The sequence below is a fragment of the Humulus lupulus genome, chromosome 8, assembly GCF_963169125.1.
Source record: "Humulus lupulus chromosome 8, drHumLupu1.1, whole genome shotgun sequence".
In the NCBI taxonomy this organism is placed as follows: Eukaryota; Viridiplantae; Streptophyta; class Magnoliopsida; order Rosales; family Cannabaceae; genus Humulus; species Humulus lupulus.
Window position 1 is genome coordinate 170,005,635 of NC_084800.1, and position 25,195 is coordinate 170,030,829.

Here is a 25,195-nt window from a genome sequence, read left to right on the forward strand (position 1 = left end):
TATGTCTGTGTGTTTATGGAAAAGGAAACAGGCTAGGACAGAATAAGATTCTCATAGTTATATTTTATGAATATTGTTTTTGTTTAGCCATTTTTTAAACAACAAATTGTAGATTCTCATGAATAAAGAATTCTTTTGCACCGGCAGGGTTTTAGTGGCATTTCATTGCAGTTCAGCTCTTAGCTTCAAAGCAGAGCAATCGAGCTAGGGTAATAGCAGATGAGAGAGAGAGAGAGAAAGAGAGAGAGAGATGTTGTACATAGTGGGATTGGGATTGGGTGACGAGAGAGACATAACTCTTAGAGGCTTAGAGGCAGTGAAGCAATGCGACAAGGTCTACATCGAAGCTTATACTTCTCTTCTCTCTTTCGGTATCTCTTCAGATTGCCTTTCTACCTTGGTACACTTCTTTCTCTTTCTCTTCAATTTGGTTACTTTATTTTGCACCAATTTCCAAAACTAACAACTTTATTGATTAATTTCTTTTTTCGTTGGTCAGGAAAAACTTTATGGAAGGCCAGTGATTCTTGCCGATAGAGAAATGGTTGAAGAAAAAGCCGATGACATACTCTTAGCTGCTCGTGTTTCCGATGTGGCTTTCCTTGTAGTTGGCGACCCTTTTGGGTATGTTCGTTCAATTTTCTATTTTTCTTTTCTTTGTGATTTTTTTTTCTTGTTTATATTAGAAATTATATCATTTCTTCCTCATTAGATGAATGTTACATGTATTCATATATGCATTGCTGATTTAGGCCATCTCAAATTCCATGGATATGTAGAAGAAGATAATTGTGATCATAAATATTCTTACTTAGATGCACAAGGACCTTTGAAAGTCCTTAGATTGTAACTGTTCGTTTTTATTCATTTTGGTCATGTTTGGCAAGTAGTTTTGGATTGGATAAAAACTAGTTTGAGACAAAGCTATAATTTTTTTTCTCAAGTTTCTCAATGAGATTAAATTATCCTTTTGTAGTTGGATTAATCAGGTTTTCATATTCAAACTTTTCTCCAATCTTTATTCAATCTTACTTTCCAAATATGACATTTATATATGTAATGCCCCGAATTCTCCGTTGTGTTTAACGGCGTGAATAGTAGGCCGAGAGGGCCATACTTGCATAATTATGTTATTAATTGATAAAATGCATGTATATGTTGATTATATTATAATATGATGTGAAATGCATGCATGTGAGTCCATATTTTTAATCACAGGGGTATGATGATAATTTGGCTCGTTGAGGGTAAATTGTTTATTTGTACGCATGTTGGTGATATATTTTGAGACCACATTATGATGTGGATTTGTTCGAGCCATTCGGCATGAGACGATCATGGTATGTTAATTATCAGTTTGGTCATAACAGGCTTAAGCTCGGGGCCCGGGGTGAGTCTCGGGGTGTTTTAATGATTAGAATGTTACCGGGCATTAAAGGGTAACGGGATGTGAATTATTGGTGTTTAAGAATATTGAGATTAGCGGGAATTGGGAAGCGTTAATTATGATTAACGGGATAAGTGGAAAGTACCAATTTTACCCTTGAAATGGTTTTAGAGGCTTTAAGTGACTTAAGGGTATTTTGGTCATTTGGATGGATTTACATAACCCTTTAGTTGGCTGTAGAAGCATGTGGAATAAACAGAGCAAAACAGGGACTTTCTTCTTCCTTCCCGTACATCGATCCCTACCATTCTTTCATTGGAGTTTTGAGCTCTAGGTGGGGTTTCAAGCTTGGAAATCCAAAGGCTGAGTTTGTGGACTTGGTTCAACCATTGAAGGGGGTCTAAGCTCGGATTTGAGGTGAGTTTTAGCCATTGATTTCTGGTTAGACTATGTTTTAGCTTTGAGTTTTCAGCTTGTAATCATTTGGTGGATAGTTGGAATTAAAGGGAGTTAGGTTGATGTTTTACTTGTGTTTTGATGAGGGTGAGTTGTAGATAAAGTTTAGGGGCTAAATTGAGTGTTAGGTTGGTGTTTTGGATTGGTTTGAGGGGCTAGTTCCAAGGGAAAACGCAGGGGAGGTTTGCTGGTGCGTTGCTGGTTTTTGGCTGAAGTGGGTATTGAGCCGGGGCATGGCATAGGTGAGCCGCGGCCCAAGGTGCCTGTCAGGGTTAGGCCGCCTCTGCTTGGGGGCGCACCGCGACGCAGCTAGGGCGGGCCGCGGCCCTTAGTGGTTTTTTGGCCAAAAAAGTGTTTTTAGCATGGGGATTCAAGCCTAAGGCCTCGGGGTTGAACCTACTACCCGGTTGAGTAGTGTTTGAGGTCTCGGAGGTTAGGTTTTGGTTTGGGAACCTTTTATTACTCATTATATTGATGGAATCCCATAATTGGTTATGACCAGGTAACCGCTAAAGGACCAAAAGGTTGATCGTTCTCAGGGGTCGTTCTTATATTATTTCTAGCTCGAACCAGAGGTAAGAAAACTGCACCCCAAGTGTGACATGCATGGATATTCATTAGGCATGTTGGTTGTATAAATATGGACATGGATTGAATATGGAATGTTTAGCATATGTTGCTCACTTGTGCATGGTACTGACTCGTTAGTCAGATTTGGCAAAGGTGCTAGTATCAACTATGAAGCTGTGACTTATTAGTTAGGTTCGGCAGTGGTACTGGGCACTGGTCACATTGCGCTGACTCATTAGTCAGGACGGCCTTAGTGTGTTAACGCGAGCCAACAAAGATTAGATCTAATCGACTATCAGCATTGAATGACTCGAAGAGCATTAATTCCAGACCGACCTCAAGGGTCGATGAATGAAATAAGCGCTTGGAGGCTAGTGGCTTACCTAGCAGCCACTCTCCCACTTGAAACAGTGACATGCTTGTTAGTCACTCAGTATGGTTTATCAGAACCTGTTGAAGGCTAGTGGCTTACCTAGTAGCCACTCTTCCATTTGAATTAGTGACTTGCTTGTCAGTCACTCAGTATGGTTTATCAGGACCTCATGTGACGTTCACTCATTTGTTTGAAGGCTTGTGCTCAGTGTGATTATAATGTTAATCATTTGATAATGTTTACATATAATGTTATGTTTTCTTGCTGGGCTTTGGCTCATGGGTGCTATGTGGTGCAGGTAAAGGAAAGAAAAGCTCACCTAGCCTTGAGTGGAGAGCTTAGGTGGTGATGTGTACATATGCGGCCGCTTGACCACCACGGCCAAGGAGTTCTCAGAGCAACTAGGGGGTTTACCCTATTTTTGCCGCTTAGGTCGGCGGGATTGTAAATTTAAAACAGTAATGACCATTTTGTACTAAGAACAACTTGTAAATGTTTTGATTAGCTCTGCAGAGCAGTTTGTAATGAAAATATCCATTTCCTTTTTATTGGTTTTATACCTTAACCTGTTAGTTACACTTAGAGCACGTTTTTGACCAAAGGACTCGGGTAGCGAGTCAAATTTCCGGTCCACCGTTCACCGTAACTGTCCTGGGGTAACCAGGGCGTTACAATATACATGCGATTCTTTGTTCAATTTACTTAAATTTCCCTCTATTCTTCCTCATGTTTACATATGGATTTCCTACTCAGAGCAACAACTCACACTGATCTTGTTGTTTGGGCAAAGAAATTGGGTATTGTTGTCAAAGTAATACACAATGCTTCGGTGATGAATGCCATTGGAATTTGTGGGTTGCAGCTCTACCGTTATGGAGAGACAGTGTCAATACCATTCTTTTTTGAAACTTGGAGACCAGACAGCTTCTATGAGAAAATTCAAAGCAACCGGAATCTTGGTCTACATACTCTCTGGTTATTAGGTGAGGTGAGACAAGGTTCTCTGAAAGTCTGATAAGAATTACAAAATCTGAGATTCTTATTAACATAAACATTTCTTTTTACTTTTGTTATCACATATATTCGTGTGAAGGAACCCTCCCTGGAATCTTTATGCAGGTATGTTTTCAAGTGATTGACCATTTTTTTATTGTACAAAAACCCTTTTCAAACACAGCCGTCGAAAAATGCTCGACATCTTGTTTGGAATGACATTTTGCAAAGAATTATCAAAAGAATTCAATTTTCACCAATTTTTTTTGTTTGGATTGCAAGACCAACTAATGCCTTCTCTCTATATTTCTTGTTTAATTTTAGAGGGAAAAAGCAGTATGAACCACCTAGGTACATGACAATAAAGACTGCCATTGAGCAGCTCCTGGAAGTTGTGCAAGCAAAAGTAGAATCTGGTAATGATAACTACTACTATTACTCTATGACTCACTCATGTCTTAACTTTGAATTTCAAAGAACTAAATTAGACTTAGTTTATCAATTTAACATTGAATGTTGTTGTATTATGTTGCATTGCAGTCTACAATGAAGACACGGAGTGTGTTGGTTTTGCTAGAATTGGAAGATCAGATCAGATCGTTGTGGCTGGTACAATGAAGGAACTTTAATTGATAGATTTTGGAGCTCCTCCTCACTGTCTTGTCATAACAGGCAATACCAATCCAGGGGAAGAAGAAATGCTGGATTTCTACAGAGTGGGAAAAGAGAATCTGGAGCAAGTAGATGGCAGGACATCATAATGAACGCACACGTTTAAGTAAGGTTGTATTCAGAATTCATCTAATATTATTTAAGTTTTGCTAAAGTACATTAAGGTGTCCAACACTACTTAAATCAGCATTGGCATCGCATGTGTTTTTGAATATTTTCTTTAGCATTCGCTCTGTTGTTAACACTAAGAAAGGGCTATTGTAACGCCCTGGATAACCAAGACCGCTACACTGTGTACTTGTAAAGTAGGACTTGCTAATCAAGTCATTAATTTAAAAACATGTCATTAGTTTAAGTGTTCTAGGGTTAAAAGACATTTTGGCCTCAAAAGATACACTTTATATGTTATAAATAGTTTACAGAAGGGATCCCCAAAAGATCAGCGTTTAAAGGCTGGTTTGCAAAATTCAACAGTTAAAGGTATACATTAGCCATACTAAGGCAAAATACAAGGTTCTGGTCCTCTTGTCCCTGTAACCTCCTCAGCCATGGTAGCTGAGCGGCTTGCCATGTACATTTACCCGGCAGAGCTCTCCAATCAAGGTTGATCGATCTTGCCTTTGCCTTTACCTACACCACGCAGCACCCGTGAGCCGAGGCCCAGCAAGAAAAAAACATACACAACATATATAGCAATCTCAAACAAGTATTCTAGTAAGCATGTTCAATTATTTAATCCAGAGCAAATAAGCATACTCCAGGGTACAAACAACCTCCTCCACACTTAGATCATACAACAATCTCATCTATAGCTAAGTACAACATCAAATATACACAAATACTAGGGCCGACACCTTAGGCCGCACCCCTTGTTTAACCCACTGACTCCAGCCCACTTAAACCGAGCCTAGTGCATAATAAGTTGTCCTCGGATACCAGTGTCCGAGTCGTGCCAATTGCACAAGTTAACCGTGGCACGCTTAGGCCACTGGTTTACAATTTACATGGCATAATACCATTCTTTCAGTCATATATGTATCAGGGGAGCCCTTAGTCCCGCTCAAATATTCAACTGGGTGTAGTTTTCTTACCTTTAATCTTTTCGGTTTTGGATTATGAGCAACGCCCCTCAAGCACGATCCTATCCCAAGTCTAAGCCTTTATCACCTAGTCACAACCAAAGTATAGGGTCTCATTAAAACTCAAATTAGGGTTTCCGGTCACAAAACTAACTCCCGGGAATTCAAATTCCACCAAGCACGGTGGTGGAACCAATCCCGAGCAAACTAGACCACATCCCCAAGCCTAAAATCCTCAAAAGTTCAATTGCACAATCAAGGGCTGCGGCCCTTAGAGCTTAGCCGTGGCCCAAGCCCCAAAATAGAGCCAAGGACCAACCTGGGCAAGGGCATGCGCCGCAGCCCTTGCTTTGGGCGCCGCGGCGCCCACCCTTGGCCAAGTCTCCTTGGCTTTTCTTCATCCAAGGGTCGCAGCGCTCTAGAACAGAGCCGTGGCCCTTCCCTTCGTACCCAGAAAACCCACCATTCTAAGGCTCAAAAACTCAGCCAAAACCACCACTAAGCTCCCTTCTTCAACATTCAACATTACCAAAGTCTACAACCCAACTTAAGCCACACAATTCAATAGAAAATCCAGCCCAACACACACTAGAATTCTCTTTTTAATCTCTGAAACCTAAGAACTCAAACACCCAACACTAACCAGCCAAGAACTCAAATTCAAACCTCTAATTCATGGAGCAAAGCTTACCTTAATAACAAAACCTTTCCTCTAGCCAAAGTCCAGCTGATTCCCAAATTTCCCAGCTCAAGTCCACCCTAATCAATAATTGGACAGCACCTCAATAACCAGTTGATACACAAGGTTAAACTTCAGAAAAACACATGGATTACCCTTACCTTAGTCTTGATTTAGTCCTGGATTGTTCACTGAGCTAAGCCTCAAGTTTACCCCTGAATTCCTCTGAGTTCCCAGCAATCTACAGCTCCAACTTCTCAAGAATTTTACCCTGTTTTTCCCCTTGAGTATCTCTTGAATGTTCCTTGAGAGAGAAGACTAAATTGAAGGAAGAAAAATAAGGTCGGTTTATCTTTTTCCTAAAGGCTTCCTAGCTTTTGTCCCACTCATTAAGTTAATCCCAAGGCTCGGGGTGCTGGAACCGTCCTCGAGGCCAAAACGGTAAAATCCCCCAATATTCCCACCTAGACATCCTAATCTCAAATATATCTCCATATATTTATGTTCATAACCCGATAGTCCAAATAGCTACCCGATACCTAAAGAACCCCTGACTTGTCCATAGTCATATGTTAAGTCCCGTTGTGACTTTTCCCGCTATCTGACCCTAGGATCGTCTCGAGTTGCGCTTTATGAACCTGCCCACGTAATAATGTGGTTCTCACATATATCACATAAATATTTCATATTATCGCATAATATCATTAATTATCATATAATCATCATCAATCACATATTCACACATTTAAGTCAATAATATTCACTCTAATCCCATTTATGCCCTCCCGGCACACTAATCAAGGTCCTTAAGCCTTAATAGCGAATTAGGGTCGTTACAACTATTGTTTGTTACCTCTTCAATTTCATGTTTTTTTCCTATCAAATAGTACTGTAGGAGTGTGCAACTACTCAAATTTTGACGTGTTATTATGTAAAAAATTAAACTCTTCAATATTTTGTGATGAAAGTAGTAACTTTTCAATATGTTGAATATTTAAGACTACTTGAATACTTAAAGAACATTTTGTTGTTGATGACAATGTTGAATGTTTTAAACTAATTTGTGGATTGTTAATACAATGTTGAATGTTTTTACTTTTTGTTATTTGAAAATCAAGTTCATTTGTTGATGCTAGTATATATTAGAAAGCTAATGTTAATTATATAAATAAAAATATAATAGAATAAATTAGTGTTATATAAATGAATATATAATGAGAATTTAAACTTATCTAAATATTAAAATAATACAAAAAATGTGTTATAATATCTAGTACAATAACACTTTTTATAAGTAAAGAATTTTGTTATGCAAACTTCATTATATAACACAAAAAATGTGTTATACTAAAGTGTAGTATAACACAAAAAATTTGTTATACTAAAGTGTAGTATAACACAAATTTATAAGTATTGAAATGTGTTATATAATTGACTACAAATAATATAATTAAACACTTATCTATTTATTAAAATAACAAAGAAAGTGTGTTATCGTTGACAGTGTAATAACACATATGTATAACAATGATAAAGTGTTATGTAATGTACCCTGACCTACGAGAACATAGTCGGTCTTAACACGTCAAAATGTGTTATGGTATGTTTTGATAACACATTTTTGGTCTTATTAAAAGTATTTTTTCTTGTAGTGATGTATGCGTATACAGTATAATAAAAAGTCCTACCCTCTGGGCTAGAGGAGGGGTCTATTTCCACGACCTCCGGCCTTGGAACTGCTGGAGGAGAGGGGGAGCCTAAGTCTACAACTTCTTGAATTAGGGGAGGTTCAGGCTCAGGTTCTATCTCGGGGCTGGACTCATCTACATATTGCCTAAGTCCAGGGGCAAGGATACCCTGGAGCAGAGAGGCCCACGACCTGAGATTGGTCCCATACTCTTCAAAAAAGACTAACCTAACGGATAGGGTGTTATCTACAACTACGGTGCCTTTAGGATAGCCCATGTCATGGCGTAACACTAAGTGGTCTACGCATTGGAGTAGGGTTATATTATGGTCTGGGTCGTTAGGGTGGCGATGGAAGAGCTGATTTGGATTAAACCTAACTAACCTAAGGTCTGTGACAACCCTGTCTAAATCCCTAAAGGGGTATGGGTTACCTTGGCTGGAGGGGCCAGCTGCTGCCCCTGAAGAAGCTCGCTCTAGTATAGGGTCCCGAGCAGCCTCGGGATCCTGCCTCTTACGCACAAGAGGTACTTCCACTTTTTCTTGCTCCTCGGCTTCAGTGGCCTCAGCATCCCATTCGGGGATAGGCAGGAGTTTGCGAACCACCGGGGGATTAGCTCGTGTCCTTCACAAGGCCAGAGTGTGTCCTTCAGCAATTAACTTACACGCTAGCATTGTTTCGTCGGTCATGAGCTGGCGGTAGTCCATCAAACTAGGCGGAAGCCCAGATAGCGTGTCATACTTACCCCCGAGGGTCACAGATTTGTTCGTCCTAGCAAATATGAATGCACAAAAATACTACTCAATTAGTATGTACACGAGAAATAGGTCTAGGACCAAAGAGAATGATTTCACGAGCTAAGAAAGGAAAGGAGAACTTTCGAGGAAGATTGAAGTACCGATGCTCGCAATTGCGAAACCCATTCGACATAAAAAATTGATCCTTGTAGTCATTGGGATGGCTGGGGAGCTTGATGACCGAGGGAGAGTTCAGGAATCGGGTCAAGTAACAAAACCCATCACCTCGCCCTCGTTCTTCTGGGCTGGCCTTGAGGCAGAAAAAGTAAAGAATGTTTGCTGGAGTGGGGACCTCCCACTCATGCTTCAAGAAAAGATACTTCAACCCCTCCAGCAGTCGATATGTGTTCAGGGGAAGCTGAAACGGCGCCAACTTAAAGTAGTTGAGATAGTCGGCGAAGTACTGGTCCAGAGGAAGGAAGGCCCATGCCTTCAGGTGCTCGTCGCTCCAGGCCGTAAATTCATCTTGGAGAGGTGCGCATCTCCTTTCCCCTTCATACGGAGGTCGGGCTATAAGGACGCCGGTCCCAACCTCAATATTATGGGACAACATTATCTTATTGATCCTTCCTTGGGTTGTGATCTTGGAAACAATTGTCTCTGCCTCAAAGAACGCGTTAGGTCCGACCACGACCTCCTTCTCCACCACGGGGCCGAATTGAGGAATAGGAGATTCGGGGGCGATCTCCTATCCCTTGCTTGTTTCTTGAGACGAGAAACTGGCTGCACTCTTCTTGGGTACGCTTTTCTTGGGTGCCATTAGATCGCCTAGCGAACAACAATGACGAAGCACTTTGTAGGCGACCTAACATTTTTACAAAGGCAAGAAAGCACGAAGGAAGATTGGTGCTTTTAATGCTCGAGCTGAGTTAATCTCAGCCTGCGGCGTGGTACCACGCGCTACCTATGCTACGCGCCTAGGTTTCCCAACAGACCCCTGGCGTTTAGGGATCCGTGTGTCAGAAAATCCAGCCACTACTGTCCTTGGGGGCGGTTTAGAGAAAAACCACCCAAAAAAAAACGTGTTCCCTAAGCAATCTGATTTTTCGTTGAACCCTAACCTTTCGTCTCCTTTACACCGGATGGGTATCTTCCAAAGTTGTCAAAGGTTGCCCAAATCTACCCAGAAAATATCCTATTTCACGTATATCATATTCCTAGGAAAAGTTCAAATCCACTGATGTAAACCTAAGGCTGAAACCTATGTTCCAAAAAAAAAAAATCAAGAAAACCCTCTAATATTTACTACGGTGAAACATGAAAGAACATGCTAAATAAAATACAAAACTCTATAAATAAAGAGCCCATAATACGTGATAGGACTTACAGTATGATCGTCAATAGAAGAAGGATGCTTCGTAAGGGTTGGAAAACTCACTCCTTGGCAGCTAAATGGTTGGTTCTTCAAAAGATTTTGGGCACAGAGGCTTTCTGAAGGTTTTTCTTTTCTCTGAAAAAGGAAGAAGGTTTGAGAACACAAAAGATAGAAGATGAGGAAATTTTTCGAATGAAAGGTGGTAAACTGTGGAATTGACTGTCCCTTTTTATACGTATAGGGATAAAACAACGTGGACCGTCCGATCAAACCTGTCCAAAATCTAAGGGTAGTGTTTCGAAAGGTGAAACGGCGGCAAAAAGTTGGCCAGACCATTATTGAAGTCCTCGAAACCCGAAAAGACACCAATCATAGTGTTCCACGTGTCCAGTATAGAATAGTGGGCAAGCCTGGGCAACCGCTACAGAATTTTAAAAGTCCCTACCATATAAGTCAGAAATTGACGTCATAAAAACACGAGCAGGGACTTGGGGGGCAAATGTGTATCATAAGATTCAGCACAAGTCTTTTATTTAGCTCGTTTACAGATGGCAAGTAAAGAACTGTAGTAGTTGACTCATAAGTCTGTATTTCCTCCACAAAGGCAGCGTGGTACCCCAGGTCAATAGCACGAGTTGGGGAATGCAAAGTAATAAGCACGAGATTGTAACTTTTATAAGGCATAGCCTGCGCGACACGAGCTGACGATGCACTCAGTTCGAGGTGCGCTAGAGACTTGACGTATCCTAGGATCGTTATAAACCTGGATACGTTATATAAATGTGCATGGTCAGACATAGCTGTTGGATTAGCTTATACAGGATCTTTATTTATTTTCATGTATATCTAATATTAAACAAATTAATACGAGATAGCCTCAAACATGTTTTTAAAATTGAATTCAAAGATAAACAAATAATAGAATACTTACAGTATACACAGCGGAAGTAAAGAGTCCTTCCCTCAGTTTCTCTAACTCTTTTATCCTCTCTGTCGCAGAGTATTATCAAGAAACTGAACCGATCTTCTATTTTCTTCACAATCTTCCAATGTATCCTTAGAACCACCTAGACTAGTGTGGAAAATTCTCAACACATGAGATAGATATAGAGAGAAGAAGAGAAAATAACAAAGAGGCTTAGAAAAGGACATGTGTTTAGAGAGAATCTAAAACTATCAGAAAATCTGACTTGTGACTTATGTTTTAACTTCTCTCTAAGCACTCCTTTTATAGACTCAATTAGGTCATTTAATTTAATTAAAAAATCTATAAAATAATAGCCATTTTGAAGTCCTAGGTCGACATTATCATGGGTTATAGGCCCGTGAAATTTCCCATTTGATTATAAGCCCATTGGACTTAAAATCAAGGTCTGTATTATTTTCTATTGATTTAATTAATTAAATAATTTGTTAAATCCTTTATCAAATTAATTATTTATAATTTTAACCTTGATTTAAACTTATTTAATAATTTAGATACTAATTTATCTTAATTAATAAATCTGCCATAATTTCTCTTTTCTTCTCAAAATTACACAACTCTTTGAAACTATCCAAAATTGACCTGGTCAACTTTGATAATTTTAATTGATAATTAAATCAATTAATTGAGACTATCTAGATGATTTTATCCAAGGTACAATGGGGACCATGGGCCTATGAAATCAAGCTCCAATAAGTTATCATAAATCTAACAAATAAATTTACTAACTTATTAATTCCTCGTGACAACACTATAGACTCGGAATTGCACTCTTGAATTAATAGAACGCTCTATAAAAAATATAGATACGTTATTAATTATCCATTGTTACAACCATAATTTTCACTCAATCCTCTATAGACGGTCTACAATGAGATAGGACTAAAATACCGTTTTACCCCTCATTGTATTTTATCCTTAAAACACTTAGTTCCTTGTAAATGATATTTCAGTAAACTAATTTAATTACTGAAATGAGATCTCTATTATTTAACACCTTGAACCAAAATAAAAGGAAACCATCGTTTCACTTCTTCATCAGAAGCTATAGATGTTCATATCTATGATTAACACTCCCTCTCAATTATACTACCGAGTTCCCAAGATGTAAGTATGGGCTAGTCTGTAGGGTAATCTGGTAATGAACAAGTCAAAGAGCTCAAATAATACAATCAGTTAGAATACTAACCACTTGGAATTGAGATTGAATTGACCTATGGTCAACTATATGATATGAATAGAATAGATAATAACGGTATGTTTACTTATCTTATCAACTGTCAATATCGATCCAATCCGATGTAACAAATACATCCGATCTTATCTACTTTGCTAATGTTCTAGAAAGAACATAACACTGTAATGTGTAAGTAGATCATATCGTAGATTGGTAAGTCAGTGTAAATCCGGTGCACTGACTAATCTTAGGACTAACTTATTTTGAACATATAATCATATTTATATTCCACTGTGATTACGTCACTATAAATAAGATTAGCTATATGCTCGGGATTTAATAGAAGTTTATATTAAACAAATAATCATGAAAATAAAACATGTGAGCAAAGTGATTAACCAAGTAAAAAAAATGATTTCTATTATTTTATTGATAATAAAATGAGATTACAAAGAATTTGGGTTTTAATTAGGGCATAAAACCCCAACAAACTCCCACTTGCACTAATTGAAACTAATGCCTTAATTCTACTAATCCCATTTCTTTGATATGCTTATCAAATGTAGCATATGGTAGTGTCTTTGTAAATGGATCCGCATGATTTCTTCAGTTGCAATCTTCATAACCTTCACATCTTCCCTGGCCACATATTCTCGAATAATGTGATACTTCCTTTCTATATGCTTACTCCTCTTGTGACTTCGAGGTTCTTTCGAGTTGGCTATCGCTCCTGTATTGTCACAAAACAACACAAGCAATTTATCCATTTCTAGAATAACACCAAGATCCGAATAGAACTTCTTTAGCCAGACTATTTCCTTAGCTGCTTCTGATGCAGCTATGTACTCAGCCTCCATGGTGGAATCTGAGATTGCAAACTGCTTTACGCTTCTCCAAATCACAGCTCCACCCCCAAGAGTAAACACCATTCCAGAAGTAGACTTCCTGTCATCAACATTAGTTTGAAAATATGAATCGGTGTAGCCTACTGGGTTCAATACACCACCCTTGTAGACTAACATATAATCCCTAGTTCGTCTCAAATACTTCAGGATATGCTTAACTACTATCCAATGTTCCGGTCCTGGGTATGACTGATACCTGCTCACTACTCCCATTGCATATCTGGTCTAGTACACAACATGGCATACATCAGACTTCCAACTGCAGATGCATAAGGAACTTTTCTCATTGCATCTTCCTCTTCAGGAGTTTAGGGAGACTGCTTCTTTGAAAGATGAATTCCATGGCGGGACGGCGGGACGGTAGACGCCCTTTTTTGGAATTTGTCATTGAGAAATGTTCAAGCACTTTATCTATGTAAGTTGCTTGAAATAGAGCTAAAAGTTTGTGCTTTCTATCCTTGATGATCTGGATACCTAGAACATAACTTGCTTCACCCAAATCCTTCATCTGGAATTGAGTGCTCAACCAATTCTTCACATCTGATAATTTCTTAACATTGTTTCCAATGAGTAAGATATCATCTACATAAAGAACCTGTAATACCACTATTTGATTTTCCTTCAGTTAGTAAACACAGGGCTCATCAATATTTTGTTCAAAGCCATAGGTCTTGATTATTTCATCAAACCTAAGATTCCAGGAACGAGAAGCTTGCTTAAGTCCATAGATGGACCTATTCAACTTGCAAACTTTTCCTTCTTGTCTAGATACTTTAAATCCTTCTGGCTGATCCATATAAATGACATCGTCAAGCTTTCCATTAAGAAAAGTTGTCTTGACATCCATTTGCCAGATCTCATAGTCGAGAGCGGCTGCTATGGATAGGAGGATGCGAATGGATTTGAGCATGGCTACCGGACTAAAATTTTCCTCATAGTCCATGCCTTCTCTTTGGGTATAACCCTTTGCCACTAATCGAGTTTTATAAGTCTCGATATTTCCATCAACACCTCATTTCTTCTTGTAGATCCACTTGCACCCAATGGCCCTAAAGTCACTAGGTGCTTCCACAAGATCCCAGATGGAATTTGAGTACATGGACTCCATTTCCTGTTTCATGGCTTCGAGCCATAGTTCCTTTTCAGGGCTAGCCATTGCCTATTTGAAAGACAACGGATCATCATCACTAGTGTCACCAACAACCATATTGGTTTCACCATCCAAACCATAGCGAACTGGGTTCCTAGAAACCCTCCCACTACGACGAGGCTCCATGACTGTTTGCTCAAGAATAGTGGTACTTTCTTCATTTAAATCAACTTGCGTCCGTTGGACGTGAAGAGTGGGAATTTCATCATCAACTCACGCTAATGATGGAACATTGGTTGGAGTCAATTCTTTAACCATCTCCTCTAAAATTACTTTGCTGCGAGGTTTAAAGTTCTGGACATAGTCATTTTCCAGAAAAGTAACATTTGTAGAAGTAAACATTTTCTTTTCTGAATGACTATAGAAAAATCCACCCCAAGTACCTTTAGGATAGCCAACGAACATGCAAACTTCAGTTCCCAGTTCTAGTTTTCCCTCCTTTTTCCTCAGGACGTGAGCGGGACACCCCCAGATTCTATAATGGCGTAAACTAGGTTCACAACCATTCCAGCATTCTAAAGGTGTTTTGGGGGTTGATTTTGATGGCACGACATGGAGAATGTCATTCGCGGTTTTAATTGCATGTCCCCAGAATGAAGTTGGTAGAGTTGAGTAACTAAGCATGCATCTAACCATTTCCAATAAATTTTTGTTTCGGCGTTCCGCTACACCATTTTGTTGCAGAGTACCTAGGGTAGTAAGTTGTGATAAAATCCCAAGTTCAGTTAAATGATCTTAGAACTGCATATCCAAATATTCTCCACCCCTATCAGATCGCAAGATCTTTAACATTTTACCTAATTGGTTCTGAGCCATTGCTAGGAATTCCTGAAACTTTGAAAATGTTTCTGATTTCCTATGAATTAGGTAAAGACATGAGTATCTAGAGTAATCGTTAATGAAAGTGAAGAAATACTCAAAACCACCCCTGGCTTGTACATTCAAAGGTCCACAAACATCTGAATGCACAAGACCAAGTGGTTCTTTGGCCCTATCACCCTTTGCAGAGAATGGACGCTTGGTCAGTTTGCCTTCTAGACAAGATTCACAGACAGGTAATTTACCTAAGGTGAGTTCCCTCAAAGTTCCGTCCTTTGTAAGTCTTAGAATCCTATCATAGCCAATGTGACCTAGTCTCAAGTGCCATAAATACGTCATATTATTGTTATCGGTCTTTTGACGTTTATTGGTCCTAGGTTTAGCTATGTTGAATAAATCATTATTAAGAGCGAGGGGTTCGTTAGATCGAAGAATATAAAGCCTGTTTTCCAAACATGCAATACACATTTGTGATCCATTGAAAGAAATAGATATATTAAAACTTGTGAAAGTCATAACAAATCGTTCTAATTGCAACATGGAAACTGAAATTAAATTTCTACTAAAATCCGGAATAAAATATACATCTTTTAAAATTAAAAATTGATTTATGAACTTCAGATAAGCTTTTCCTCTAGCTTGGACCACAACGAACGCTCCGTTCCCAACTCTAAGCTTTAAGCCGCCTTCGTTCACTTCCTCCCATGATTCAAGAAGCTGTAAATAGTTATAAACATGGTTAGTAGATCCAGAATCAATAATCCAAACAGAGTTATCATTCTCCAAAACACATGTTTCCAAGATAAATTAACTATAATCATTACCTTTGTTTTTATCTGCTATAAACTTGGGGCAATCTTGTTTCCAATGCCCCTTCTCTTTGCAGTGAAAACATTTACCTTTACCTTTCTTGTTTTTCTTGTTTTTCCCCTTAGGCGTCTGTGCACTTGGTTGTGCACTCACCTTTGCAGCCTTTGCAGGCTTAGGGTTGTTGTTTTGCCCACCTTTCCTCTTGTTTCCAGCTTTTGAAGACGAAGCTTGGTTAGCTTCAGCCTTAGCGGGATCAGCAGCAGCAGTAGTTCTCTTCTTTTCTCCTCCCTTACTAGGTCCACCCATGATAGACTCAAAAGTCTGAAGCTCATTCATGAGCTGCGTCAGACCATAGTTGAGTTTATTCAACACATAGTTGGTGGTGAATGGAAGGAAAGCTAGAGAAAGACTGTTGAGGATTAAGCCAACTTGAGTTTCCTCATCTATTATGGCTCCGTGCAGTCCAGCTTCGTGAAAGTAGTTTGTCATCTTGATCAGGTGATCACGAACATGTTGAGAAGGTGCCATTCGAGCATTGGCATATTTCTTGGTGGCCTCAAAACGAGTCTGCGCTGACTTGGCACTAAACATGTCTTGGAGCTGATCCATGATTTCGTAGGCTGTCTCGACATTCTCCATCTTTGTCTTGAGAGTGTTGACCATACTAGTCAACATGTAGTACCGTGCCTTGTTGTTAGCCGTCTGCCAACACTCATACTTGTCCCTCACAGATTTGGTTGCTCCTTCAGCTGGAACTTCCGAGGATTCCTCAATCATGACGAACTTGGAGTTGTCACTTATCAACACAATGTTGATGTTTTGCTTCCATTTAAGGAAGTTTTCTCCAATGAGTTTCTCCATCGAAAGTTGAGAAAGGATGGGAGTAGACACAGCCATAACTCAAAACTACAAATTACAATAAAATAGAAATCAATCACATTTGCTCAATAAAACATCTATTCACACAAATTTCAAGAAATAGCACAACATATACCAAAAATATGTAAGATATGAGAAAAAATACCAAAAACAATCATATCTCTATTTTTTTAGGTTTTTAACTAATCTATGATATCCTTGTCCCGATTGGCGAGAGTAAAAAATACCACTAGTTAAATAGAGTTGTAAACTCATTTAATAATGGACACCACTATTAACAACCTACTATTCGATCAAAATAAGAAAACAAAATCTCTTATTTTATGAACTAGACCCACGGTTTCAATAATCATAGATTTAGTCCTAGTAGTCACCATAGGGGTGAGTCTAGTAGAATTTGACCTATAATTATCTATCTTTCGAAATCTAACCTTGTCAAAATAACTAATGAACACCTTCCGTAGGGGGACGAATCAAAGCGCCTTGAGGCCCCATTAAGCTATTAACTATGTTAAACCAACGGTGGAGATCGAATAAAATTCTTAAAATAAGCTCATTATAAAATTAAAAATAGTATTTTTATTATTTATTTTTAGAAAATTAATGACTATGGTTTTCCCCAAAAGAAAATTAAACAGATTAAAAACTTTAAAACCAAAGTCCTATAATTTCTTATTAATTCTAAAGTGTCACATTGAAACAAATTCAATTAATTTAGAATTAATTTGTTGCTAATCAATATTTAGGTTTAACTAATATAATGAACCTATATAATTAAGTCCAACTCAGGTAAATGGGCCTTAACAATTGGGCTTGTATGGAGGAGGGCTGGGTCCAGTATGTCGTTCCCACTACAAAGGCCCCTATTTCCATATAAGGTCCAAAAGACAGGAATTTAAACCTTCGTTTGATTAATTGTTATTAATTGATTAGGCCCACTATAATCATGCAAAGCAAATGGACCTTCACAAGTGGAATCACCCACAAGAGAGGAATTTAAACTTTACATTTTCTAATGGGCCCAAATAAAACCTATCATTTTATGAATATTTTATTTGGCAAAATACCATATATCTAACAAACATATGAGAGACTATATGCATCTAAGCCCAATTGCAAAAGTACCATATATAGTGCAAATAGACATGTTATAATTGAATGGGCCTAATCATGTTACTATATGAACAATTCTATAAATTTATGCAAAAATACCACAATTTATTTCATTTGTAAAAATACCACAATTAATTATCTAGAATTTATCAAAAAATTCAAATTAATTAAATTTGTACAAAAAATAAGTCAATTTAAATGAAATTTATCAACAATTAACAATAGTTAATTTAAATTTCATTTATCAACAATCAACTTAGTTATATGTTAATTTGAAAAAAAATATTAATTTAATTTAAATAGGATTTATCAACAATTAACCAAAGTTAATTTAAATCCCATTTATTAAAAAAAATATTTTATTAATTGGCTGAAAAAAATGATATTTTTCAAAATTTAACCAATTTTAAATTTTAAAATCAATATCTAAACTATTTTCCAAAAATATCTTGTGTTGTTACAACTATCAGCTAATATTTTAACTATTTAAAAAAATATATAAATAGTTATAACAACCCTAAAATATCTCAAATAGTTAAACAAATTCAAATATCCATAAAAACATCTAACTAACAATGTTCAAATTTCAAATAATTTAAATATTAAAAACTATAGAATAAAAAGATATTTATATTTTCAAATAAAGATTTAATAAAAAATCAAGAATTTAAATAAAAATATCTTAAATATCTGATATCATAATTCTAACATTTTAATATATTAAAAGATATAAAATTAAGTTGTTACCCTATTTTTAAATTTGAATTTGAATGTTTATAGAAAATATCTAATTATTTAAATTTCAACTAACAAAAATATCTTATTTTTAAAAAATAATTTTAAATACATAACAAATCTAATATTTTTGACATTGATTATAAATAATAAATATCCACAATTTTAATTTTTCTTTAATTAAAAAAAAATTTGGATGAATAGTACCCGGGGGTACTGTTCACTGGTGGCTGGAGTGCATGGGCGCGCGGGCGTGCATGGGCAACCAGGCCAAATTTTTTCCAAAATTTTTTTTGAGCAATTTTTCAAACCAAAACAATTTTCTAATTAATTTTTAACATGTTTTACACAAAATAAAGCATATATAAAAAATTAATAGCATAGAAAATACAACAAAAATAACCTAAAAATTGCTAAAATTTACATAAAATCAATATGCTTCATAAAAACATGAAAATCATCCAATTATTCAAATATATCAAATAATCCAATTTTAAACATGTTCATGCATGAATATAAGGATTACCAAAGGCTCTGAGGCCAGTTGTTGGATTAGCTTATACATGATCTTTATTTATTTTCATGTATATCTAATATTAAACAAATTAATACGAGATAGCCTAAAACATGTTTCTAAAATTGAATTCAAAGATAAACAAATAACAGAATTCTTACAGTATACGCAGCAGAATTAAAGAGTCTTTCCTTTAGTTTCTCTAACTCTTTTATCCTCTCTGTCGCAGAGTATTATCAAGAAACTGAACCGATCTTCTATTTTCATCACAATCTTCCAATGTATCTTTAGAACCACCTAGATTAGTGTGGGAAATTCTCAACACATGAGATAGATATAGAAAGAAGAAGAGAAAATAACAATAAGACTTAGAAAAGGACTTGTGTTTAGAAAGAATTTAAAACTATCAGAAAATATGACTTGTGACTTATGTTTTGACTTCTCTCTAAGCACTTATTTTATAGACTCAATTAGGCCATTTAATTTAAATAAAAAATCAATAAAATAATAGCCATATTGAAGCCCTATGTCGAAATTATCATGGGCTATAGGCCCGTGAAATTTCTCATTTGATTATAAGCCTATTGGACTTAAAATCAAGGCCTGTGTTATTTTTTATCGATTTAATTAATTAAATAATTATTTAAATCCTTTATCAAATTAATTATTTATAATTTGAACCTTGATTTAAACTTATTTATTAATTTAGATACCAATTTATCTTAATTAATAAATCTGCCATAATTTCTCTTTTCTTCTCAAAATTACACAACTCTTTGAAACTATCCAAAATTGACCTAGTCAACTTTGATAATTCTAATTGATAATTAAATCAATTAATTGAGACTATCTAGATGATTTTCTCCAAGATACAATGGGGACCATGGGCCTATGAAATCAAGCTCCAATAAGTTATCATAAATCTAACAAATAAATTTACTAACTTATTAATTCCTCGTGACTCCACTATAGACTCGGAATTCCACTATTGAATTCATAGAACGCTCTATAACAAATATAGATACGCTATTAATTATCCATTGTTACAACCATAATTTACACTCAATCCTCTATAGACAGTCTACAATGAGATTTGACTAAAATACAATTTTACCCCTCATTGTATTTTATCCTTAAAACTCTTAGTTCGTTGTAAATGATATTTCAGTAAACTAATTTAATTACTGAAATGAGATCTCTATCATTTAACACCTTGAACCAAACTAAAAGGAAACCATCGTTTCACTTCTTCATTAGAAGCTATAGATGTTCATATCTATGATTAACACTCCCACTCAATTATACTACCGAGTTCCCAAGATGTAAGTATGAGCTAGTCTGTAGGGTAAGCTGGTAATGAACAAGTCAAAGAACTCAAATAATACAATCAGTTAGAATACTAACCACTTGGAATTGAGATTGAATTGACCTATGGTCAACTATATGATATGACTAGAATAGATAATAATGGTATGTTTACTTATCTTATCAACTGTCAATATCGGTCCAGACCGATGTAACAAATACATCCGATCTTATCTACTTTGCTTATGTTCTAGAAAGAACATAACACTGTAATGTGTAAGTAGATCATATCGTAGATTGGCAAGTCAGTGTAAATCCGGTGCACTGACTAATCTTAGGACTAACTTATTTTGAACATATAATCATATTTATATTCTACTATGATTACGTCACTATAAATAAGATTAGTTATATGCTTTGGATTTAATAGAAGTTTATATTAAACAAATAATCATGAAAATAAAACATGTGAGCAAAGTGATTAACCAAGTAAAAAATAAATGATTTCTATTATTTTATTGATAATAAAATGAGATTACAAATCATTTGGGTTTTAATTAGGGCATAAAACCCCAACAATAGCATGTTCGCAAATCCCTGAAATCTCGGACACGTAATATAATCATAGCATGTCCGATTATCTCTGAGGATCCATGATTAGTTCTACCTAATGATATGACAATACCTTAGGGTAAATTGTAATATTTATAATTAATGTGGTACAGGTCACACTGGGGTTTAAGTAACGCGATGACCTCAGGGCCTATCCAGGATTTTCTCTATAAATACTAGGATCTTGGATAGACGAAGAGGTTGATGGTTTTCTGTAATACAAAACTCTGTCAAAATTTAGAGAGAGAAACAATAATAATATAGACTCTTTGACTAAGTGGATTTTGACCACCCAACCACGTAAAAAAGACAAGTGTTCTTGAGAGTTCTTTACTGATTTTTTTAATATCATTTTCTAATTACGGTTTATCATTTAGCACTAATTCATCCCAGCTACTTTCATAATTCACAGTTGGCGAAAAATCTCGTCCACAATTATCATTTATAATTTAATTATTTTAACATATATTTTATTATCATTTATAAATTAGTACTTCATTTGTAAGTAAATAATTAGGGATATTAGATGCATAAATATCTAAGTCCATGCTTCTGTTGCACTTAATTACCTAGCTTATTTTTTTTTATTGCATAAATACTTAATATTTATTTTTTGTTACAACTACCTTTATTTTTTCTCGTTAAGTAGAAAATACTAAACTTTTTAAATAGGGATATTGGCGGCATAAATGCATAAGTTTATGTAACTGTTGAACTTAAATACGTAACTTTCAATTTTTGTAGCATAAATAGTAGAACAAGTAATTTCAAAAAATAAAATATTTAAATCCCAATAAATTTAATTAATACAAAATCAACACCTAAAATATTAAATTAAAAATTAATTTTATAATTATATATTTTAAAAAATTCAAATTTAATTAAAAAAATTATTTCTAATGTCTAACATTTTTTTAGAAGAACGTAATATATATAAAAAAGATTTGTTGAAAAATCTTAGAAATTAGAAATAATTGTTATTAATTGAATTTTAAAATTTCAAAATATCTAAACATAAAAATTATTTTTAAAGAAGAATTTTTTAAAGATCTTAGAAATTATAAATAAATTTTTTAATTAAATTTGATTATTTCAAATTCTTAAATAATTTTTTAATTTTTAATTTAATGTTTTAGGTGTTAGTTTTGTATTTATAAAATTTCATATTTATATATTTACTACTTTAAAATTAGATTTTTATTATTTTATTATTTATGCTACAAATATTAAAATGTCGATATTTAAGTGTAACAATTACATAAACTTATGTATTTACGCCGCCAATATTCTTAATTAAAAACTTTGGTATTTGCCTCCCAACAGAAAAGAGCAACAGTTGCAACAAAAAATAAATGTTAGGTATTTATGCCATAAAAAAATATAAGTTAGATATTTAAGTAAAACGGAAGTATAGACTTAGGTATTTATGTCGCCAATATCCTTAATTATTTAGTTAAAAATGAAGTACTAATTTATAAATGATAATAAAATATATGTTAAAATAATTAATTTATAAATGATAATCATATATATATTAAAATAATTATACAAGTTATTGTAAACGTAATTCCAAAATTAACATGCAAAGCATTGTTTTTTTTTTCATTTATCAATATGCAAAAACACTAGTCACTTTACTAAATTCACACATTATTTTAATTGAAATAAGTAGAAGAAACAATAAAAGCCAGCCCATTATAAGTTTCCCTTTATTATTTACTCCTATTTTTAGTGGTCAAGTGATTACTGTTTGATAAAAACAAACAAACATACAATTCAATCCAATGACTATGGTGATGCTGATGGAAGACAAACCTAAAAAAAAAGTGAGGAATTAAATAATTTGCCATATATATTATAGGTAATAAGGTTTTTGATTTGGTTCTTATGGGATGTAATTTTACATATGCGTGTTTATAAATTTACATAACATTATATAATTATTGTAAATATATTTTCATGTATGTAATATTTAATCAGCTATTTCAGAAAACCAAAATAAATTAAAAAAAAAATAAAAAATAAAAGAATCAGTGAACTAGATCGAATACTCGATCCCATGCACTGATCAATACAAATTTAAATATACATATATTAATTAAAGACAAGTTGGAAGGAACTTACATATATATTCATTGAGTCTAAAATTTTGTGATAATATTATTTAAAGCTGGCATTATAAACTTGGTTGTCTTAACTTCGTGATTCATTCAACTTGGCTTGGCACATCAAGTGGTGAGAATCTTATACGTCATACGTTGATCCACAACCAACAGTAGTTTTGTCTTTATACTCTTCTTCATCCATTGTATCACAAATTGCTCCCCCTCTCGTCTCCGGAAGACAAACGACAAACAATCCAAAGCACATTATCACTACTCCAAACACTCCATACGACACAAACCCATCTCCCCTACCCGCGGCAGCCAGCACCGGACTGAACACTCCACCGAGAACGAGCGCCTGTCTAACCATCGAAACCGCCGAGTTACGGACACAAGTGGGGAACAGCTCGATTGTGAAAATCAGCAAAATATTAAAAGCCGAGCACGCGCTGAAAAACGACACCAACTCTAGTCCCATCTGTAATGTCTTATAGATCCTTACGCCTTTCACCACAGACATTATACTACAAATCCCGCTAAGCATAGTGTAGACCATAATTGAGGTTCGGCGGTTTAGCTTTCCGACGAAGAGGAAAGTTATAAGTGAAGCTGGTAGCTCAGACAAGGCGTTGAAAGTTACACTTAAGTAGAGATTAAAAGTCAGGTTTCCGAGGGCTAAAGGCATGCCGTAATAAACCAAACCTACGCCGAATCCTATCGCCATAACCGCCAATAATCGCCTAAGGGCCCATTTTTTCTCTAACAAGATCTTGATTGCCGAGTAAAGATCTACGTTCCATGTTTCTTTCTCGAAAGGCAAGTTTGAAAAGCTCATGGTCAAGCTTTCATGGTTTGCTTCAGCCATTGTTTTCAGAGTTCCAACAGCTTCTTCTTTTCGGCCATTGATGAACAGCCATCTGGGAGACTCAAGAACAAAGAAATGAACAACTAAGGAGTATAAGATTGTAGGAATAGATGTCCATACGTAGAGATTTCTCCATGAAGAACCAATATTTAAATAAGCAAGGGCGGGTAAAGAGAGAAATCCTAACGTGAAACAGAAGAAACCTATGACACCCACCTGACCCCGCCACTGCTTGCCGACCAACTCGGTTGACAGAACGAGAGCGCACGTGCCGATAGTGGCACGGCCGAAGCCACTGATGAGTCGCAACACCGAGTAAGTCCACAGATTAGTGGCGAAGGCAGTGAGAAATGTGGACATGGCCATGGCAAGGCAAGTAAGGGAAAGCATTTTCTTCCGGCCAAGCAAGGAATCGGCAAGCGTGGCGAGGACGAGTCCTCCGATAAGGCAGCCCATGAAGAAGGCTGACGCAGGCATGCCTGTCATTATGGATCCAGCGCACTGTAAGCCCCATTCAGATATGGTGGAGGTGTGTTCAGGCAAATCCCAAGCCCATGAATCCCGCGGAAGGTGGCAATGATCGGAGATGGGATTGCATGAGTTGTTACTGAGTCTAATTCTACTATTGCAGTGCCACATGGGCTCAGCGTCCGCGAAGACGGAAATAAACGTCTGTTGAGCATCAAAGAACCACGCAAATGAGACAACGATGGCTTGGAGAAATTGGGCCCAACCAAATTTTCCGATGCAGTTTTCAATGGTTGAATCAAGTGATGGAAGGTGGCCTTCTAGGTGGTGAGATTGGGATGAATCGTCTGAGTTGGATTGGGATAGAAGAGGAGTACGAGTTGAATTGGCCATGTGGGTACGTAGGAGATAAGATTGTGTTGAGTGTATGCTGTTGTTCGAGAGAGAACTAGAAGAGACAATTAATAGTGCATGAATTTCCTTATTTATTATTTTATAGTAAGATCAAGATCAACTCCTACTAGCTTGAAAAACATCGGTACACTTATACTTATTTTGGACACAGATTTAAAAGTCCGCTCATCCGGTTTTGGATGGGACCACACGTACTTAATTATGATTTACTTTGGTTGTCTTAATGAAAGAAAAAGTGAAGAAGGTAAATAAGGGAATTTTTAACTAGCTAATTATTTGGTAGCGGATCGAAACCACTCTTTGGTACCACTTACCTTTTGTGGGTACCAAA

At 36.1% G+C, this 25,195-nt stretch overlaps 1 protein-coding gene and 1 pseudogene across 1 annotated transcript; one reads left to right on the forward strand and one right to left on the reverse strand.

Annotated features, from left to right (window-relative positions):
• Positions 1-250: 250 nt before the first annotated feature.
• Positions 251-4,563, forward strand: LOC133796250 (probable diphthine methyl ester synthase; annotated as a pseudogene).
• Positions 4,564-23,024: 18,461 nt separating this feature from the next.
• Positions 23,025-24,957, reverse strand: LOC133794657 (organic cation/carnitine transporter 3-like). The gene has a single exon (XM_062232005.1). It carries the CDS (start codon positions 24,841-24,843, stop codon positions 23,257-23,259), a length of 1,587 nt encoding a protein of 528 aa, XP_062087989.1. The 5' UTR covers positions 24,844-24,957; the 3' UTR covers positions 23,025-23,256.
• Between the last annotated feature and the right edge of the window lie 238 nt (positions 24,958-25,195).

Bases quoted from the DNA above. Each gene is read 5' to 3' on its own strand.
- LOC133794657 (XM_062232005.1), bottom strand. From the start codon at position 24,843: ATGGCCAATTCAACTCGTACTCCTCTTCTATCCCAATCCAACTCAGAC.